Below are 16,986 nucleotides of genomic sequence, written 5' to 3'. Positions count from 1 at the left end.
TTCCAGTGATTTCCTAAATTTGAGCCCTTCACGGGAGCCCTCCTTGAAAGAGATTTTTCTTTTTTTTTTTTTAATTTTTTTAACGTTTATTTATTTTTGAGACAGAGAGAGACAGAGCATGCACGGGGGAGGGGCAGAGAGAGAGGGAGACACAGAATCGGAAGCAGGCTCCAGGCTCTGAGCCATCAGCCCAGAGCCCGACGCGGGGCTCGAACTCACGGACTGTGAGATCGTGACCTGAGCCGAAGTCGGACGCTTAACCGACTGAGCCCCCAGGCGCCCCGAAAGAGATTTTTCAAGGGCAGGAACCACTGTTGTAGGACCAGTGTCTGGTTCACTAAGTACTTTTGGAATAGATGTATGTGCGAGCATGTGAATCAATTACCATACAATTTAAGCTATGTTCCAGACAGTGTTGATGATTTAAAAATGTTATATTATTATGCAAGAATTCTTTCTATACATTGGCTCAAGGGGAAGGCGTCAATAGGTGAGCCTGATTGCATTAAGTTCCTGCTATGTGTTGGTCCCTGTAGGGCATAGATTTTCCAACTTTGACGGAAAAATTGACAAGAAGTGAGGAATGTCTCCTCTCCCCACCCTTCTTAAAGAGCCCCAAAGTGGGAAGATACTTTGAAGGTAGGAACAGCACAAGTTCTCATGGGGAAAGACCTGGTCTATCAGGACAGTGACCATCTGAGGTCACACCTATAAGGGCCATGATTACAGTCATCAGAATGTTCTATAACAACTTATGTTTTAAGCCTGATATTTTAAGCATTCAGTAAGATCTCCCGAGGCACTAAAGGACTCTAATTTGGGAAGCCCAATGCATCCCTTCCCAGTCTCCTCTCACCCTCACCCCTCCTGGGGATGGCCAGGAGGGCTGTGCCTCGGATGATGGCTTAGATTGAGAGATACAGGTTGAAAGGCTTTGGTCTTACACATCCTTGAAAAGATTAGTTCAGTCTCCCAGCATTTTCTAGACTGAAGGTCTTACCAAAGACAAGCTGATTTCCCACATCATGTGAATACAATTTAGGTAACTTACCCCCGCTTCCCCATCCAGAGCGTTCAGACCCCTAGCCTCTTGTGAGTCAGGAAGATATATCTGGTTACTTTATGGAGGAAGACACTGAAACAGTAAAGAAGATGATGGATTATATATTCAAAGTTACTTGAGAAAGCTGAAGTAGAATTATGTTTCTAAATCTCCCATGGAAAGAGGGAAGGGTAATACTAAGCCTCCAGGAAAACGTTTAAGGAGCCGGAGATTCTCTTCATCCCTACCTCCCCACCTCAGCATCCTCTTAGATACCCCATGTGCCCCTATTTTAAGGCCTTGCAAGCATTAGAGAACCACTTCGGGGAGAGACAGCTCATTCTGTGGAGGAGCATGGGGCCAGAAAACTTGACCGTCCCATTTCGCCTTCAGTAAGGGAGTCTCTCTTCTGTGGTCCTCCTGATCCAGCCCTAAGGTCTGGAAGAGAACACTAACCATGCTGATAATTAAAAAGTGATCATTGGGTCACCTATGTGGCTTGGTGAGTTGGACACCTGACTCTTGATTTCGGCTCAGGTCGTGATCTCTCAGTTCATGAGATTGAGCCCTGTGTCAGGCTCTGCACTGATGATGCAAAGCCTGCTTGAGATTTTCTCTCTCAGTCTCTCTCTGCCCCTCCCCTGTGCCCTCACTCACTCTCTTTCTCTCTCAAAATACATAAATAAATAAAATTTTAAAAAGTGATAATTCAGCCCAAATGAACATAACATACTTCAAAATTAGACAAATTTACACATTTCCCCCAATTTTTCTTTTCTTGAGAGACAGTGGGAGAGAGAGGGAGAGGGAGAGAGAGAATCCTAAGCAGCCTCCATGCCTAGCTCAGAGCCTGACTCAGGGCCCCAGGCAGGGCTCCATCCCACAACTGTGAGATTATGACCTGAGTGAAAATTAAGAGTTTGTTGCTCAACCGATTGAGCTACCCAGGCACCCCACATTTCCCCAAACTTTTATTTCTTTTAAAAAAATTTTTTTAATGTTGGGGCGCCTGGGTGGCTCAGTTGGTTAAGTGCCCGACTTCGGCTCAGGTCATGATCTCGAGGTTTGTGAGTTCGAGCCCCACGTCGGCCTCTGTGCTGACAGCTCAGAGCCTGGAGCCTGCTTGGGATTCTGTGTCCCCCTCTCTCTCTGCCCTTCCCATGTTCATGCTCTGTCTTTCTCTGTCTCTCAATAATAAACGTTAAAAAAAATTTAAAAAAAATTTTTAATGTTTATTGTTGAGAGAGAGAGAGCAGGTTTAGCTCTCACCTCAGTTCCTCACCTCAGTTCCTCACCTTGTAGCAGAATCTACCATAGAGGGTCACATGAGGAACAACATTCGATAAATGCTTGGCATATGACAGAACAAAATAACTCCAGAGACTAGCAGGGAGAGGCCTCTCCCCTCAATTCTCAAGCCCCCGGTAAATGCTCATTCTTATCACCACCAAACTACATCATGAAGTATCATGGCTGAGGAGCAGCATTGGACCAAACAGCCAGTACGTCTCGTGTATTAATTAGGACGCACGCTGGGTCTTTGTGGTGGTTTCGAAAGTATGTCCCCAAATTCTTGAATGCTCCTCCCCGGAAGAGTGGGGCCTGGTTACCACTCTCTTGAGACGGCGCTGGGCTTGTGGACCTTCTAACAAGTAGAATGAAGCACAAGTGACCACCCTTGACTTTGGAGATTGGGTCGTAAAAGTGTACTGTAGTTTCCTTCAAAGACACTCAGGGCGCCTGGGTGGCCTGGTCGGTTAAGTGTCCCACTTGGGCTCAGGTCATGATCTCACAGTTTGTGAGTTTGAGCCCCGCGTCTGACAGCGCAGAGTCTGCTTGGGATTCTCTCTCTTTTCCCCCCACCCCACACTCTCTCTCAAAATAAATAAACTAAAACAAACAAACAAAAAGACAGTCACCTATGCAAAAGCGGTGTGGTAAGGAATGAAGGTCTCTGATAACAGCCATGGGAATGAACTTGGAAGGAGATATTTTTGCTTTAGTCAAACATCAAGTGACTGCAGGGCTTGCCAGCACCCTGGCTGCAAACCGCAGGAGAGACCCTGGGACAAAACCACACAGTTAAACTGCTCCTGAATTCCTGACCCGTAGAAATGATGAGACAACAAACGTTTGTTGTTTGAAGCCACTGAGTTTGGGGGAGGTAACGTGCTATTTAACAAAAGATAAATCAGGCAGCTATTGTAATAATGAGACATAAAAATGCAGAGCCTCAAAAGACTCTAGTTTATTTCTGTCTTGTAAATATTCCAAGAAAAGGAGGTACAAGGCAAGGAGGTAGTTCTGCTTCACAAAGCCATCCAGAGACTCAGGCTCTTTTCTCTTGCTACTTGGCCCATCCTGAGATGTGTTCCTTGTTCATACATTAGAGGCTGGCTTGCCAGCTACGTGTCTTATGTTTCAACCCCAAGGGAAGGTATGAAAGAGTGGGGGGACGGCGTCTTCTCTGTAAGAAATGGAGCATTACTCTTGTTCCCATTCCATTGGTGAGAACTTAGTCACATGGTTCCAGCTATCTGCAAAGGATGTTGGGAAATGGAGTCTCTAGATGGACAGTCATGAGTCCTGCTGAAGCTCAGGATGGTTCTGTTAATAACAGGAAGAGGTGGAGAATGGTCTGTGAGTAGTCTCTCCCCACCCAAGTCCTGGTGTTTGTGTCCTCTCTGAGACTTCGGTTAGTTACCTCTCCAGGGCTGCTTTCTCCTTTATAAAATGAAGAATCAGTTGGTTAAGCATCTGACTTTGACTCAGATCATGATCTCCTGGTTTGTGAATCTGAGCCTGGGGTCAGGCTCTGTGCTGACAGCTCAGAGCCTGGAGCCTGGAGCCTGGAGCCTGCTTTGGATTCTGTGTCTCCCTCTCCCTCTGCCCCTCCCCTGCTTGCACTCTGTCTCTCAAAAATAACTAGACATCAAAAAATAAAAACACAAAATAAAGTGATTGGTGGATTACAAACCTTTTTTTTGAGCAGAATCTTTTTATTATGTATATATGTGTGTGTGTATATATATATATATTTTTTTTTGTTTTGTTTTTTCAAGAGAGAGAGAGAGATCATGAAAGCAGGGAAGAGGAGCAGAGAGAGAATCTTAAGCAGGCTTCATGCTCAGCATGGAGCCCCATGCAGGGCTAGATCCCGTCATCTTGGGATCATGACCCAAGCAGAAATCAAGAGTCGGACATTCAACTGATCGAGCCACCCAGACAGCCCTATTAAATAATATTTAAAAATGGAAACTGCATACATAAGGAAATAAAAACAGATCTGCTCTGTTTGAATCACCATAGGGTTTCTCTTCCTGAACCTGCTCCCCATCGGTGGCCCCATGGAAAGCTATTTGAAATGCCAGGGCTCTGTGAGGCAGGGTCAGAAAAGTCACTGAATGAGAGATTCTCCTGGATTCCTGCCACTTCTGGTATTTTTGAGGTTGTGATCATTCACCTGTGTGTCCTGAGCTGGGCCGGATCGCACAGCCTTGTCTTGTTTGGCAGCTGGGAGTTTGCTCTACATGCATGTGTTTTTGGCAGAGGTTACCTGAGCCTTTGCTCCAGGTGTCTGGCCTCTCCTCACTTCCTTTTAACCCTTTCCTGATCTCGTGGCGCATCTCTCCTTTCTCCTAATGCAAGTGAGCGTCCTCCCATCCCTGGGCCGGGGGCCAAGGTGCTGTGCAGCTGGGAAGGAGTGCTCTAAGTTGCCAGTACACCTTACCCTTGTGTTCAGTCCCACAGGTGGGGATGTGGAAATTCTTGAAGCTGACCCTGTCTTCCTCCCAGGTTAATATTTCTACCACCCCTCTGGCCTCGGCCTTTTTTGGGCTATTTTTGGCTTCAACTGGGATTAAGAACTCAGGCTCTGCCAAGGTCATAGGTGGTGAATGTGGACTTACCCAGCCCTGATCGAGTTTGTGAGGGAACTCCAGAGACTAGTAGGGAGAGGCCTCTCCCTTCAATTCTCAACTGTACAAACCGCCTCCAGGAAAGTCGCCTAGGGGGACGAGAGTCCTTTTCTTTTAGTCTGCAGACCATCAGAACGTGGCTGATAAACATTCCTCTCCTTGCTTCCCGAGGTCACTTTCCAGTTCTCCCCACTGGCTTCCAAGGGATCTTCCTGAGGGATGGGCTGTACTAGCCACGTTCTCCCAGGCTGCTTCCAGACGCTTAAATGAGAGTTTGGCAGAGGACTTAAATGTCTGCCAAATCGAGGGAACAATCCTAGGCCATTTCGCAGGCTAGTGACCACTGCCCATGAGCAGAACAGTCCAAGAATGGCAGGGGTCGAGGTGGAGATTGGGAAAAAATGAGGCAAAATGGACTTCTCTGGGATTCTTAGGATAAGGAATATCTTACATTTCTTGGTAAGATGTTGACACCGTGATAGGGTTGATTTACCACAGGGACTGTAGGCAAATGATCTTTTTAAAAAAAAAATGATTTATTATCAAGTTAGCTAACGTGCTCTTGGCTTTAGGAGTAGATTCCCATGATTCATCGCTTACACACAACAGCCGGTGCCCATCCCAACAAGTGCCCTCCTCAATGCCCATCACCCGTTTTCTTCTCTCCCCCACCTGCCCCCATCAACGCTCAGTTTGTTCTCTGTATAACAGTCCCTTATGGTTTGCCTCCCTCTCTGTTTGAAACTATTTTTTCCCCTTCCCTTCCCCCATGGTCTTCTATTAAGTTTCTCAAATTCCACATATGAGTGAAAACATATGATATCTGTGTTTCTCTGACTGACTTATTTCGCTTGGCATAATATCCTCCAGTTCCATCCACGTTGTTGCAAATGGCCAAGATTTCATTCTTTTTGATTGCCGAGTAATATACCACTTCTTCTTTATCCATTCCTCAGTTGATGGACATTTGGGCTCTTTCCATAATTTGGTTATTGTTGAAAGCGCTGCTCTAAATATTGGGGGCGCATGTGTGTAGGCAAATGATCTTGAATGAAGCAGGCTCAGTGTAAGAACATAGTGATGGGGAGTGAGGACCTGGAGAGCAGGTATTACTTCATCCCAATGGGACAGCCCCTACTCACCATTGTCATGTGAAAGTGTAGGCTCACTGTTCCTTTCAAAAGTTTAGGAGGAACTAGAAATCCACATCTTGTGGGACATTTCCCAGGCGTGGAACCATTGCACAGATCATAAGATACCCTCTGCTGGTAAATTTAGGTGTCAGGCAGCCAGTTTGCTACCCCTGATGTAAAGGCCTTCCCAAATGAATCTTTCTCCCCCTACTGTGTGTTACCAGCTCTCAGTTGAAACAAAACAAAACAACAACAAAAAAACATGCTGGAGATTAGTCTCAGCATTTGGAACCAGTGGTTAGATGCTCACGTGGAAAGGTCTTCATGGAGAATTGAGGGGCTGATATTCGTTTCTCATTGCTGTTGTAACAAATCACCACAAAGTGAATGGCTTAACCAATGCGAATTTATTATCTTACAGTTTTGTACATCAGAAGTCTGACATGGGTCTCGCTGGGCTAAAATCAAGCCCTGTCAGCAGGGCGGTGTTCTCTTCGGGAGGATCAGGGGAGAATCTGTTTTCTTGCCTTTTCCCACTTCTAGAAGCCAGCTTCCTTCCTTTGTTCACAGCCTCCTTCCTTGTCTTCTAAGCCAGCAATGAAGGTTCAGCCCCCATGTCAAATCTCTCACCACAGTGTGAAGAGGTTCTCTGATTTTCAGGGTTCATGGGGCCCACCAGACAGTCCAGTGTTATTTCCCCATGCAAGGTTATAGTTTAAAGTTTTGGTTTTTTTTTTAATTTATTTAAGTAATTTCTACACCCGACATGGGGATCAAACTCACCACCCCAAGAGCAAGAGTTGCGTCCTCCATCAACTGAGCCAGGCGCCCCCAAAGTTGTATTTTAATCACCTCTGCAAAATCCCTTTTGCCACATGAGGTAACATTTTCATAGGATCCAGGGATTAGGGTATGAACACGGCTCTTCCCTAAACGTTTGGATCTTTGCTCCATCTTCAAAAAAAGCTCTAGGGAGAGGAATCTATGATGAACTGGATCCCTCCGTCCTTCCTTCCTTCCTTTCCTCTCTCTTTCTCCCTTCCTTCCCTTTTGTTTTATTTATTTAGTTAGTTATTTATCTATTTATTTATTTATTTCTAAAACAATCTTTTTTAATTCCAGTATAGTTTACAGTGTTGTATTAGTTTCAGGTATGCAGTATAGCGATTCAGCAATTCCACACATCACCCAGTGCTCATCACAAGTGTACTCTTAACTCTTAATCTCCTTCACCTGTTTCACCAATCCCCCCTCACCCCGCCTGCCTCCCCCCTGGTAACCACCAGTTAGGGTTTATCTTTCTTCTTCTTCTTTTTTAATGTTTATTTATTTATTATTATTTCTTTTTACCGTTTATTCAGTTTTGAGAGAGAGAGAAAGAGACAGAGCATGAGCAGGAGAGGGGCAGAGAGAGAGGGACAACACAGAATCCGATGCAGGCTCCAGGCTCGGAGCGGTCAGCACAGAGCCCAACACGGGGCTCGAACCCACAAACTGTGAGATCATGACCTGAGCCGAAGTCGGACGCCTAAGGGACTGAGCCACCCAGGTGCCTCGGGTTTGTCTTTCTTCTCAACCAGATTCGTTCTCCCCGGCCAGGCTTCCTTCTATGTAAGACCCTGTTCTGGCGGAGGCCTTTCTGCGCAGCCAGCCGGGCCCAGCCCTCTCCATGCGGCGGACGCAGCTCTCAGCCGCCTGTCTGGTTGCAGATCCATCTGCTACGTCGGGGCTCAGAGCAGCCGTTCTCTCTTAGCTCCTCTCCCTGTGGAGCTTCTCAGCTGGGATTAGTTACAGGGGTGACGGACTGGGCAAACATTCCTCCTTCTCTCCAGAGGCAGCCCAGGCTCTGGGGCTCGCCACAAGGGCTTGAGTCAACATCGCACAGGCCAAGGCTGGAGGCGGCAAGGGCAGGAGCGCAGCAGGATTACACGATTGACTGGGGCCGCAGCTCCCGAGGGGCGAGGCCCAGCCGGCTGGAAGCACAGGCTGAATCTAACAAGGGCTCACTTATTCCTGTGCATTTCCCCTTTGCTTGGGTTCAAATGGTCAACTTCTTCCAAGAAGAGGATTAGGGAGACTGGACGTTCAACGTCGGTTCCGGCAGGTGGCACAAGACCCAGCTGTGACAGCAGACATCGCCAGCCCCTTGGGAAGAGAGCACTGATTCTATCTGTGTAACAGCCAGGCTGTGGGCAGCCTCTTCTCTCCCTGCAACCATATAGGCCCACAACACACACACACACACACACACACACACACACACACACACACACCCTTAAATGGTGGAGTTAGGGACCAAAGGCGCAGAAGCAGGATGATCACACACACAGCTTCTGGGGCCAGAGTGCCAGGTTTGAATCCTAACGCTTACATTTACTACTTGTGTGCCCTTGGGAACAGTATTTCACCTCAATTTCCCTGTTCTTCAGCAATGCCAATGACACCTTTCGCAGGGGTTTTATGGGGATTAAATGAGCTGGTGTCTTATCATCTGCAAAGGCAGAAGACTCCCTAAGCAAAGCAAAGCATGGCTTTGTTAAATGAGAAAAATATGCCACCTCCTCTGTGAGGATGATCTTTGGTCAAATACGCTTTAGTAACTATCCTTTCCTACCAGAAGTTAGAAATAAATTCTCAAGTTGTTCAGCTTGAAAAAATTCCAGGGGATTTACGGGAGGCAGATTCAGCCTGCAGGAATACAGCCGAGGCTGCGGTTACCTCAAGAGTAATCTATCTACTAGACTGAAATGGGGGGGGGTGTCCCAGCTCTACCGTACTTTGTACTGGTCAGGTCACACTGACAGTCCTTCTGAGAGCCTGCGTTACTTCTGGGTTATTTGTACTTACTCTTGAGTCCTCCTGCCCCTAGTTCTGACAGGGAATCGATGCATTTGGATTAGAATCCACATTCCTAAGGAAGACCTCACTCTGCCCCTTAGAATAATTTGACCCTCAACGGTAATAGAAATTTGAGGTCCCAGCTACTAGGTCCTGCTGGTCTCCTGTCATCTAGGTGTAGCTTCACGCACAGAGACCAGTGCTGGTTGCCACAATCAGATGCCTCCGGTGGCAAGGCTGGGGAGGAAACTCATGACAAATGCACTCTTGGAAACAATCAGAGCTGCTAGGCGGAAAGTAAGAGGACACAGGACAGCCAGAGAGCTGGCTTCAAATCGCGGGGAGGGACGGAGCAAGAGAAAGAACACTTATTAAATGCTGACTGGGCTCCAAGCTTTGTATTGCATATCTAATCAAATGCCCGGAGCAACTCCGTGGAAGGAGACAGAACTATGGCATGTGAGTTAGGTGGGGAAGAGACAAAGCGACTTGCCCAAAGGCCCTACGAGCCACGGAGCCCAGGCTGCCAGATCTTTTGGCTTCATCTCACTACCACTGTAGCAGGACTGTGTGATGCAGGCACAGTATCAGAGCCTTTTCATGTCGAGAGCTAGTAAAATGGGGTGGAAGCTATCAAAGGTGTCCAAGGTGTCTAAGCGGGTGCCTGATGATGATCACGAAAGACTTTAAACAGGCGATTTATTTATGCCTTGTTGGAGGCTGGAAATGGAGTATTTAGGAAGGTACCTTCCAGCTTTGAGATTCTGTTTCTATACTTTGGGGTAAGATACGTTCTTCAGGCATATTGAGCAATTTCTCTTCCCTGTATTTTTCACTTTCTCTTCTGTCTCCTTCTACTCCTGCAGATATTCTGCTCTGGGACCTTGTCTTTTTTATTTAAAAAAAAATTTTTTAACGTTTTTATTTATTTTTGAGACAGAGAGAGACAGAGCATGAATGGGGGAGGGACAGAGAGAGAGGGAGACACAGAATCAGAACCAGGCTCCAGGCTCTGAGCCATCAGCCCAGAGCCTGGCGTGGGGCTCGAACTCACGGACCGTGAGATCGTGACCTGAGCTGAAGTCGGACGCTCAACCGACTGAGCCACCCAGGCGCCCTGGGACCTTGTCTTTTTTAAAAGGAGGGACGTGGGAGCTGGCACTTTTGCAGCTGGGAGAACAGAAAGACCATACTATTCTCTCTGGTGGGTGAGTCTAAATTTTTATCAGTTTACTAAGGAGACGTTGTTACACTCTAATGAGGCAAACCTGGAAAGATTACAAGAAGCAATCACATCAAGCCTCCTTCCCTCTCCTCCAACTCCCTGGTAACCAGGCAAAACCCGAACCCCTGAATGTAGGATTTAAGGCTGGGGTTGATTTAACATGGATATTCGATCCCATCACGATGGGGACTTGATAGAGAAATGAGAAATGTTTGAAAATGAAGGTATTATTTCCTACACCCCTGAGTTTGGGAATAGAGACCTATGTTAAGCTTGGCAGACGGAGGAGGGCATGCCCGGCCAGCAGCTACACCAACTCTTTGCAAGCCTGAAGTTTTTGGTCCTCTGCTGCCCCTGTGTGGACATGGAGGGAAATAACAATTCAAGATTTCGCTTGTGGCCTAAGTAAAATGGGACTTGAGAGAAAAGAAACCATCCCTAAGAACTACTGGGGGTTTATGACCACTGTGAGGGAGTCAGGAACTGTGGCTATCTCCAGCAAGACGGGGGTTCCCAGAAGGGAGGTGGGGAACACCTACGAGCTGTCAATGACTTCACAAGGCTCTTCTCTTGTCCACCGTCTTTATTTCTCCTGGAGACACCTGCAGCCAGCAAGTGAGCGACCCTCTAAAGACTCCCAGCCATGCCCTTCTGCAGCTTCTGGCCGCAGCCAGTGCCCACAGGCACAGCGCCAATCCTCCCACACTTCCTCTTCCTGTGCTTGGAGTAACACGTCTGTGGGTTTCTCCCTCTGGTCTCACAGCTTTTCACACCCTCTCTGCACCGTCTGTCTCTACACCACCATCTACACACAAGGGGACACCATCACGTTCGTGCCTGCGGCATCCCCGATTCCCTGTGCAGGCATGGGGCAGAGATGGCACTTTCGTTTCGATAAGGGAGTGAGGGGGGACACTTGGGCACAATGGGGGGAAGGGGCTCTGGGTCACTGCGAGCAGCCTGGCTGGAATCCAGGGTGTCTGAATCCCAGGACTGCCGTCTACCTACACCATAGCTGCTTCCTTCCCTGGTCAGCTCCCTCCTGGGCACCCAGCACATCACCCGACCTCACTCCCCATCCCCTCCCAGCAAATAGCAGCAGTGATGGCAGCCTCAGCCCTGTCGCTCTCCCGCCTACGGGAGACGGTGGGACATCTGGGCCTCCTCCCTCCAGCCGGAAGCCAGGGACCCATGCACCTGGCCTGACTTCCTTTCCTCTCCCCTCATGCCTCCAGACCCTGCCGCAGCCTGCGGTCCAGGGCCAGGAGCTGCCTCAAGAAGCCCCGGTTGGGGATGATGCCTCGGTGGTCCTTGACTTTCTTGATGGCCTCCACGAGGGTCAGGTGGTGGTACAGCATGAGGTAGGCCAGGACCAGTGTGGCGGACCGGCTCACGCCCACGGCACAGTGCACCAGGATCCTCCCTGCGAGGACAGACACACGAGGCAGCTGTGGGGCTGTTGGTGGGGGGTGGAGAAGGCTAGGGAGAGAGCTGTAGGGACAGGTGAGGAGGAAGACAGGTAAGGAGGGGTGCGGGGAGACGGGATGGGGTGCAGACTAGCGGTGGGAAGAACGAACACCCCCCGGGAGGCCCAGACAGAATAAGATGGACAACACAGCAGCTCAGCTCAGCAACTCACAGGGAGACACTCATCACCGACGGAAGCCTGGGTCTAGCCCAGAATGGGGACCCAGGGGATATTTCCCGAGTGCGTTATCATCGCCACTCTGTTAACATTTTGGATTATCTCCTTCCTTCCTTTTCATGCATTGCCTTTTGCAAACAGTTGAGGGCATTTTTCTTTCCTTGATACTATACGCTGAGCATTTGGTCATGTCATTAAAATCTCTTCCATACTTGAACCCTCGGGCTTTCCCCTAACTTAATGTCCGTTGTTTCTTTCCTCCCTTCTCTTCCCTCCTACCTCCCGGCTGGTTCAGTGCCCGGTGGATGAAATCGGCAGCCGTCTGGAAGTGGATGCTCATGTCAAAGGCTGGCGAGTCGTGGGCCTCGACACCCAGGTAGCGGATGCCCAGCCCCTCGTAGGCCTCCGGCGTCCCTCGCCACCTGCTGTGCGAGGCATTGAGGACGTGGGTGATGCCCAGGCGGCGGAGCTCCCGGCGGTTGTTAGCTATGTCCCTGCATTGGGTAGAGGTTAAAGGGAGGGTGGGGAAGCGAGGCTCTGGGGCGAGGAGCCCTCGTCTCCCCCCTGGCTGCTGCCTAGCTAATGTCATTGGCTCCATGCGTCTGCCTTACTTACTGATGACCCAGAGCGGGGACCCAAGATGGGCAATGACCCGGAGTCTCGTTCTTGAGCAAGGGTTGAGAGCACTGGGGAGGTTCTGCCTGGGGAAGAGAAGACTACGGGGTGGGTGAACAACAAACATGATAAAATATTGAGCGCTCTGAGGCGGCGGGGTTTGACTTGATCTATGGGAAGAATTCACCGGATCTGTACTTTGTGTAAGGAAGTCTGTCCCAGCCATGGAATCACGCTGAAGAAAGATTGAATGGTTTTCAGTCATTGGCAGAGAATGATTTTCCTGCCACCGGGGTATTCAAGCAGAGGGAGGAGGTCAGTGTGGAGGCATGGATGTGGCAGAGGGAATTTGGACATCAGGTGGGCTGTTGGGCCAGCTCACATTTAACCTCCCTGGTAACCTTGAGGTGCTGTGATTCTGGCCCTTGCTCCCACACCTAGCTCCCCTGTTACCTTACGCTCTCTTTGACACCCAGAACCTTCTCATGTTTCACCAGTTCCTCCACGCCCACATTTACCGTTTTATGATGTCACCTTCAGGTGTCCGTCTGGCCCACACCCCTCAGCTCAGTGGTAGACACCTCTCAGGCACCATGGCCATATCTCAGGGCAAATGCCCTGTCCAGTGCAAACTCCTCAAGTAGAAAGAGCACTGAACTTGAACCTGCAAGTCCTGGCTCTGCTACTTACGCCCCGTGTGACCTTGGGCCAGTCACCACTTCTCTGAGCTTCAGTTTCCTCATCTGTAACCTGGGGATAGTGGTACCTACCTCACAAGGCTGTTGTGAAGATCAAGAGAGAAAATGCATGTGAAAAACTCCTTGTACACTGTAACGCCCTTGAGAGAGAGAGGGGAGGACTACTCTTCCCGTGATGCTCTTCTCTCCATGGCCCCCATCTTCCAGAACCTCTGCACACATCGTGGCTTTGCCTGGTCAACCCTTCAGCTTACTACCCACTTCCTGGCTCCCACTGCCTGCCTTTTTTTTTTTTCCCCCAGAATCACAGCACAATAGATGGAAGGTCAGAGAAGTCATCTATTATGTCCGGTTTGTAGCACTGGCACTCAATAATTAATTTTGCTAAATCAATGACATTATTACGTGAACAGAGACTTTCTGTCCAGAGTTGGGTATCTTCATAATCCTCCGCTCTCTGTCCATGCACCCCTACCCCTCAGTCCTCAACCTGAAACCCACAACACGAGTCAGCGCCTCCCCTCCACCCTTCTCCTTCCTTCTTGCATGCATATGCACGCGCGCGCACGCACACACACACACACACACACACGCTCGGCAGTGACCCCGGGGCTGCCAGGTACATACTGGTCTCCGAGGTAGAGGCCTGGCCAGACCTCATCGGCATGGTTACAGGCTGTCTTGCCTGTGTAGAGGAGCCTCTCCAACTCAAAGACATTGAGGAAGGGATGTTGAACAGCCGGCATCTCTTCCAGGACCCCTCTAGTGCGAACAGGAGACCTTGAGCTACTCCGGGAGAAGCGGGCCATAAAAGTCATAGACGCCCAGAGCCAGTTACCGGGGCACATCTTAGAGGTGGCGGAAACCGTGCGGCAGCTGCAGGGGCGGCTGCCGTGAGGATGCGTCCGTCTCCAGGTGGCTGCTGCTGGAGGAGGAACGGATGGGAGGCACACCTGAGTGAGCCTAGGGCAGAGGCTCCCCTTCTTGCCAACTGGGCTGGGCCCCGGGGAGAGGATCCTCAGGGAGGGAAGGGAAGCCTGGCCCTAGCAGGGGGACCTCCACAATTATTCTCTCCTTCAAGCTGCCGCAGCTCCTTTCTGCTCTTTGGCTCAGCCGCGCAAGGAGGTGGGAGAGTCACATGTCCTTGTTTACGGGGAAAGGGAGATGCCCAGCTGCTGGCTTTCTGCTCCGCCACTCCACCCCCACGCCTGACACACGTACACAAACACACACACACACACAAACACACACACACATTTGATATTTGGGTGGCCGTGCCCACTGCTGGATCTCCTGCCAGCCTGAATCTGGGTCTCATCTGCCTGGGGCCACAGGCAGAGAGCTTAGGGAGCTGGAATGGGAATGAGGGGTGGCTTTGGACCCACCCAGAGAGAATTAGCAGGAAGACAGCAGCAGCTGGGGCCATGACATATGCCAAGCCTGTCTCCTCAGCGCCAGAGAGATGGGCTGCTTTAACCCACTGCTGCCCTATCACTGCCTCAGAGCTAACTAAGCGTGCTATGGGAAGTGTCTGTTGGGGGACGGGGTGAGTGGGGATTAGCAAAGAAGAGGAAGTGTACATTTTTGAAAAACACTTGCTGGATGCATGCGCTAATGGAAGAAGGCGCCGATCTATGTGCACGACAGACAAACCACCCTCCTTCGATCGGCGTACAGAAATTATTGATTAAACCTCATCTCTAATGTGAGGATTTCTGAGTCAAGCGAGGCTGGAGTAGTGTGTCTGGGTGTGTTGGGGAGAGGTGGAGGCTGGGGGGTTGAAGAAGGGGGAGGCAGGGAAAGGATGAGGGATCCTGCCAGGCCCAGGAGCTCAGAGGCTGCAGTGACCATCTGTGTTGCTGTTGGAGTCAAGTGACCCCTAGGAAGGGCATGGGATTGGCAGTGAGGGGCTTAGCATGTGTGCCTCGGTCTCTGTCCCTCCTGAAAGGGCCCTTCTGGCCAGCTGGCCCTTCTGAAAGGGGAAGCCTGCGCAGCGTGGGGGAGAGAGCCAGCCTTGGAGACTTTCCTGGGCCCTTCAGGCAGAGAGACCACTTGGCAAAACCCCCTGTCTCCTCTTCCTCCTCCTTCTCTCCCACTGTGATGGAGGGCTGGTCCCAAGGGTTCCTCTGCCTAATCTTCTGCCCCCTACACCTCAACCAAAAGTCTGGTAGGGAGAGGCCATCTTTGACCTGCACACACTCTGGGAACCCATCCTTCATGGCCAGCCAGGCCGCCCCCCCCCCCAGCTCTCCTTTCCCCCAGGCCAGGGGAGACCATGTACCTACAGGCCTTAGGAAGCAGGGGCATTAGGATCACGACCGCTGAGGGGAGCCTGGATCTTCAGGGAGAGAGAATTTTGCAATGGCTGGGGCTGAAGAAGCACAGAAATACGGGACTATAGCCACAACCACCGCCACCACCATCATCATCTGCCTTGTCTCCTTAGGCCTAAAGACCCCATCAATTTATTCCCAAACCACGGTTTCTCGGTTTCTCCAAACAGGTTCTGCTGCCTGTGTGATGCTGAATGGCAAAAAGGAAGCGGGAAGGAGACCAGGTGTAGGCAAGAGCTCGGTGGGACTCGAATTCTCCCCGGGGCTGGAGAAGCCCCGTTCCGTCCCGGGGAGGGGGGGACGCCCCTCGGCCTTCTCCAATCCCATCAGCCGCTTCCAGGGGCCCTCGCCCGCGGCACCCCTCCCCCCACGTCCGCCGTGGCGGTTGTAACAGGTTCATGGCTGTCGCCCGAGCCCCGGCCAGCCCAGACAGCCAGGCGCTGAGGGAGCAGGGAGGCAGCCCGGGGTGGGGGTGGGGGGTAGGGTGGGGGGGGTGCTTAGCCAGCTCGGCTCCCGCGTCCCCTGCTTGGGCGCTCCCTGCCCCGCACCCCGCCCCCAGCCTCGAGCCGTTAGCCTCTCCGCGCCGGGGAGGCGACCACCCCCCCCTCAGTCCGGTACCTCGGTGCGAGCGCGGCGCGGGGTCTCAGTCCCGGAGGCAGATCGCAGGCGCAGCCGGCCCCACGGCCATGACTCTCCCGCCGCCGCCGCCGCCGCCGCCCCCGCCGCCGCTGCGAGACCGGCTGACGGATTAGCCTCTATTTTTAAGCCATGACACGCACGTCGAAGCAGGGCTCATATCAGCGTGTGTGTGTGTGTGTGTCGGTGACACGCAGAGACACAGCCTCACACCCAGCGGTCCGAGTGGACGCGCAGCGTGGGCTCGCCCGCGGGTGTTTGCAGACCAGACACGGACCACAGCCCCGCCCGGTGTGCACGCCCCAGCAGACGTGTATTTTCGGAGCTGCGCCAATTACAAGGCATTTTGCTTGAAGATGACATTATACAAGTCGTCCCAGACAGCGCCTGAAACACACCCGCTCCTCCCCTGGCAGCATTAACTAATTACACAGACATGATGGTGCACCTCGCTCGTCCATTTCGTATCAAGAGCACCATGTCATAAATGACACCGATCCGTAGCCCTTATTAGCATTTACTATAGACCTCGTGTTTCACATAACTCCGTTTGTCCTCACCACCGGTCTGTGAGATAGAGAGTATTATCAGGGTCCCCATGCTAGAGAAGAGGAGACTGAGGCTCCCGGAGGCCAAGTAATTTGCCCAGGCCACATGCTAGTTATGGGCTGAGCTGAGCTTCAAATCCTGGCAGTGGCACTCAAAGGTCATGTCCTTAACTGTTCTAGATAGTGACCCCACACCATGGAGAAGGGCACGGTGGATTTCTATCAGCTAGCCACTCCCACCAGCTCAGCTCCTGGCCTGTGCCACTTTCCCCCTGACTCTGGAAGAAATTGACGCCCAAACCGCTTCATTTGTGCTTTTAGTGAGGTTTACCTCGACTTGCTTTTCTACTCTAATC

At 50.9% G+C, this 16,986-nt stretch overlaps 1 protein-coding gene across 2 annotated transcripts; it reads right to left on the bottom strand.

Annotated features, from left to right (window-relative positions):
• Window positions 1–10,720: 10,720 nt before the first annotated feature.
• DUSP26 (dual specificity phosphatase 26) lies at window positions 10,721–16,355 on the bottom strand. 2 transcript variants are annotated; one of them, XM_030312647.1, is made up of 4 exons: window positions 16,065–16,355; window positions 13,741–14,035; window positions 12,080–12,294; window positions 10,721–11,578 (listed from the first exon to the last, which is right to left on the bottom strand). In XM_030312647.1, the coding sequence occupies exons 2-4, from the start codon at window positions 13,959–13,961 to the stop codon at window positions 11,379–11,381; spliced, it is 636 nt and encodes a 211-aa protein (XP_030168507.1). In that variant the 5' UTR covers window positions 13,962–14,035; window positions 16,065–16,355; the 3' UTR covers window positions 10,721–11,378. The 2 variants fall into 2 exon arrangements, with proteins under 2 accessions (XP_030168507.1, XP_030168506.1); XM_030312646.1 differs by having other exon boundaries at window positions 13,741–14,038; window positions 16,065–16,354.
• Window positions 16,356–16,986: the final 631 nt, after the last annotated feature.

Source organism: Lynx canadensis, chromosome B1, assembly GCF_007474595.2.
Source record: "Lynx canadensis isolate LIC74 chromosome B1, mLynCan4.pri.v2, whole genome shotgun sequence".
Classification (NCBI taxonomy): Eukaryota; Metazoa; Chordata; class Mammalia; order Carnivora; family Felidae; genus Lynx; species Lynx canadensis.
The sequence above is the reverse complement of the archived record's forward strand: the minus strand, read 5'-3'. Positions and strand labels throughout refer to the sequence as shown.

Coding starts and splice junctions, on each gene's coding strand:
- DUSP26 (XM_030312647.1), bottom strand. CDS start 13,961: ATGTGCCCCGGTAACTGGCTCTGGGCGTCTATGACTTTTATGGCCCGC. Junction 12,295..13,740: donor GGCCTCTACCTCGGAGACCA/GTATGTACCTGG, acceptor TACCCAATGCAG/GGACATAGCTAACAACCGCC. Junction 11,579..12,079: donor GGCACTGAACCAGCCGGGAG/GTAGGAGGGAAG, acceptor CTGTCCTCGCAG/GGAGGATCCTGGTGCACTGT.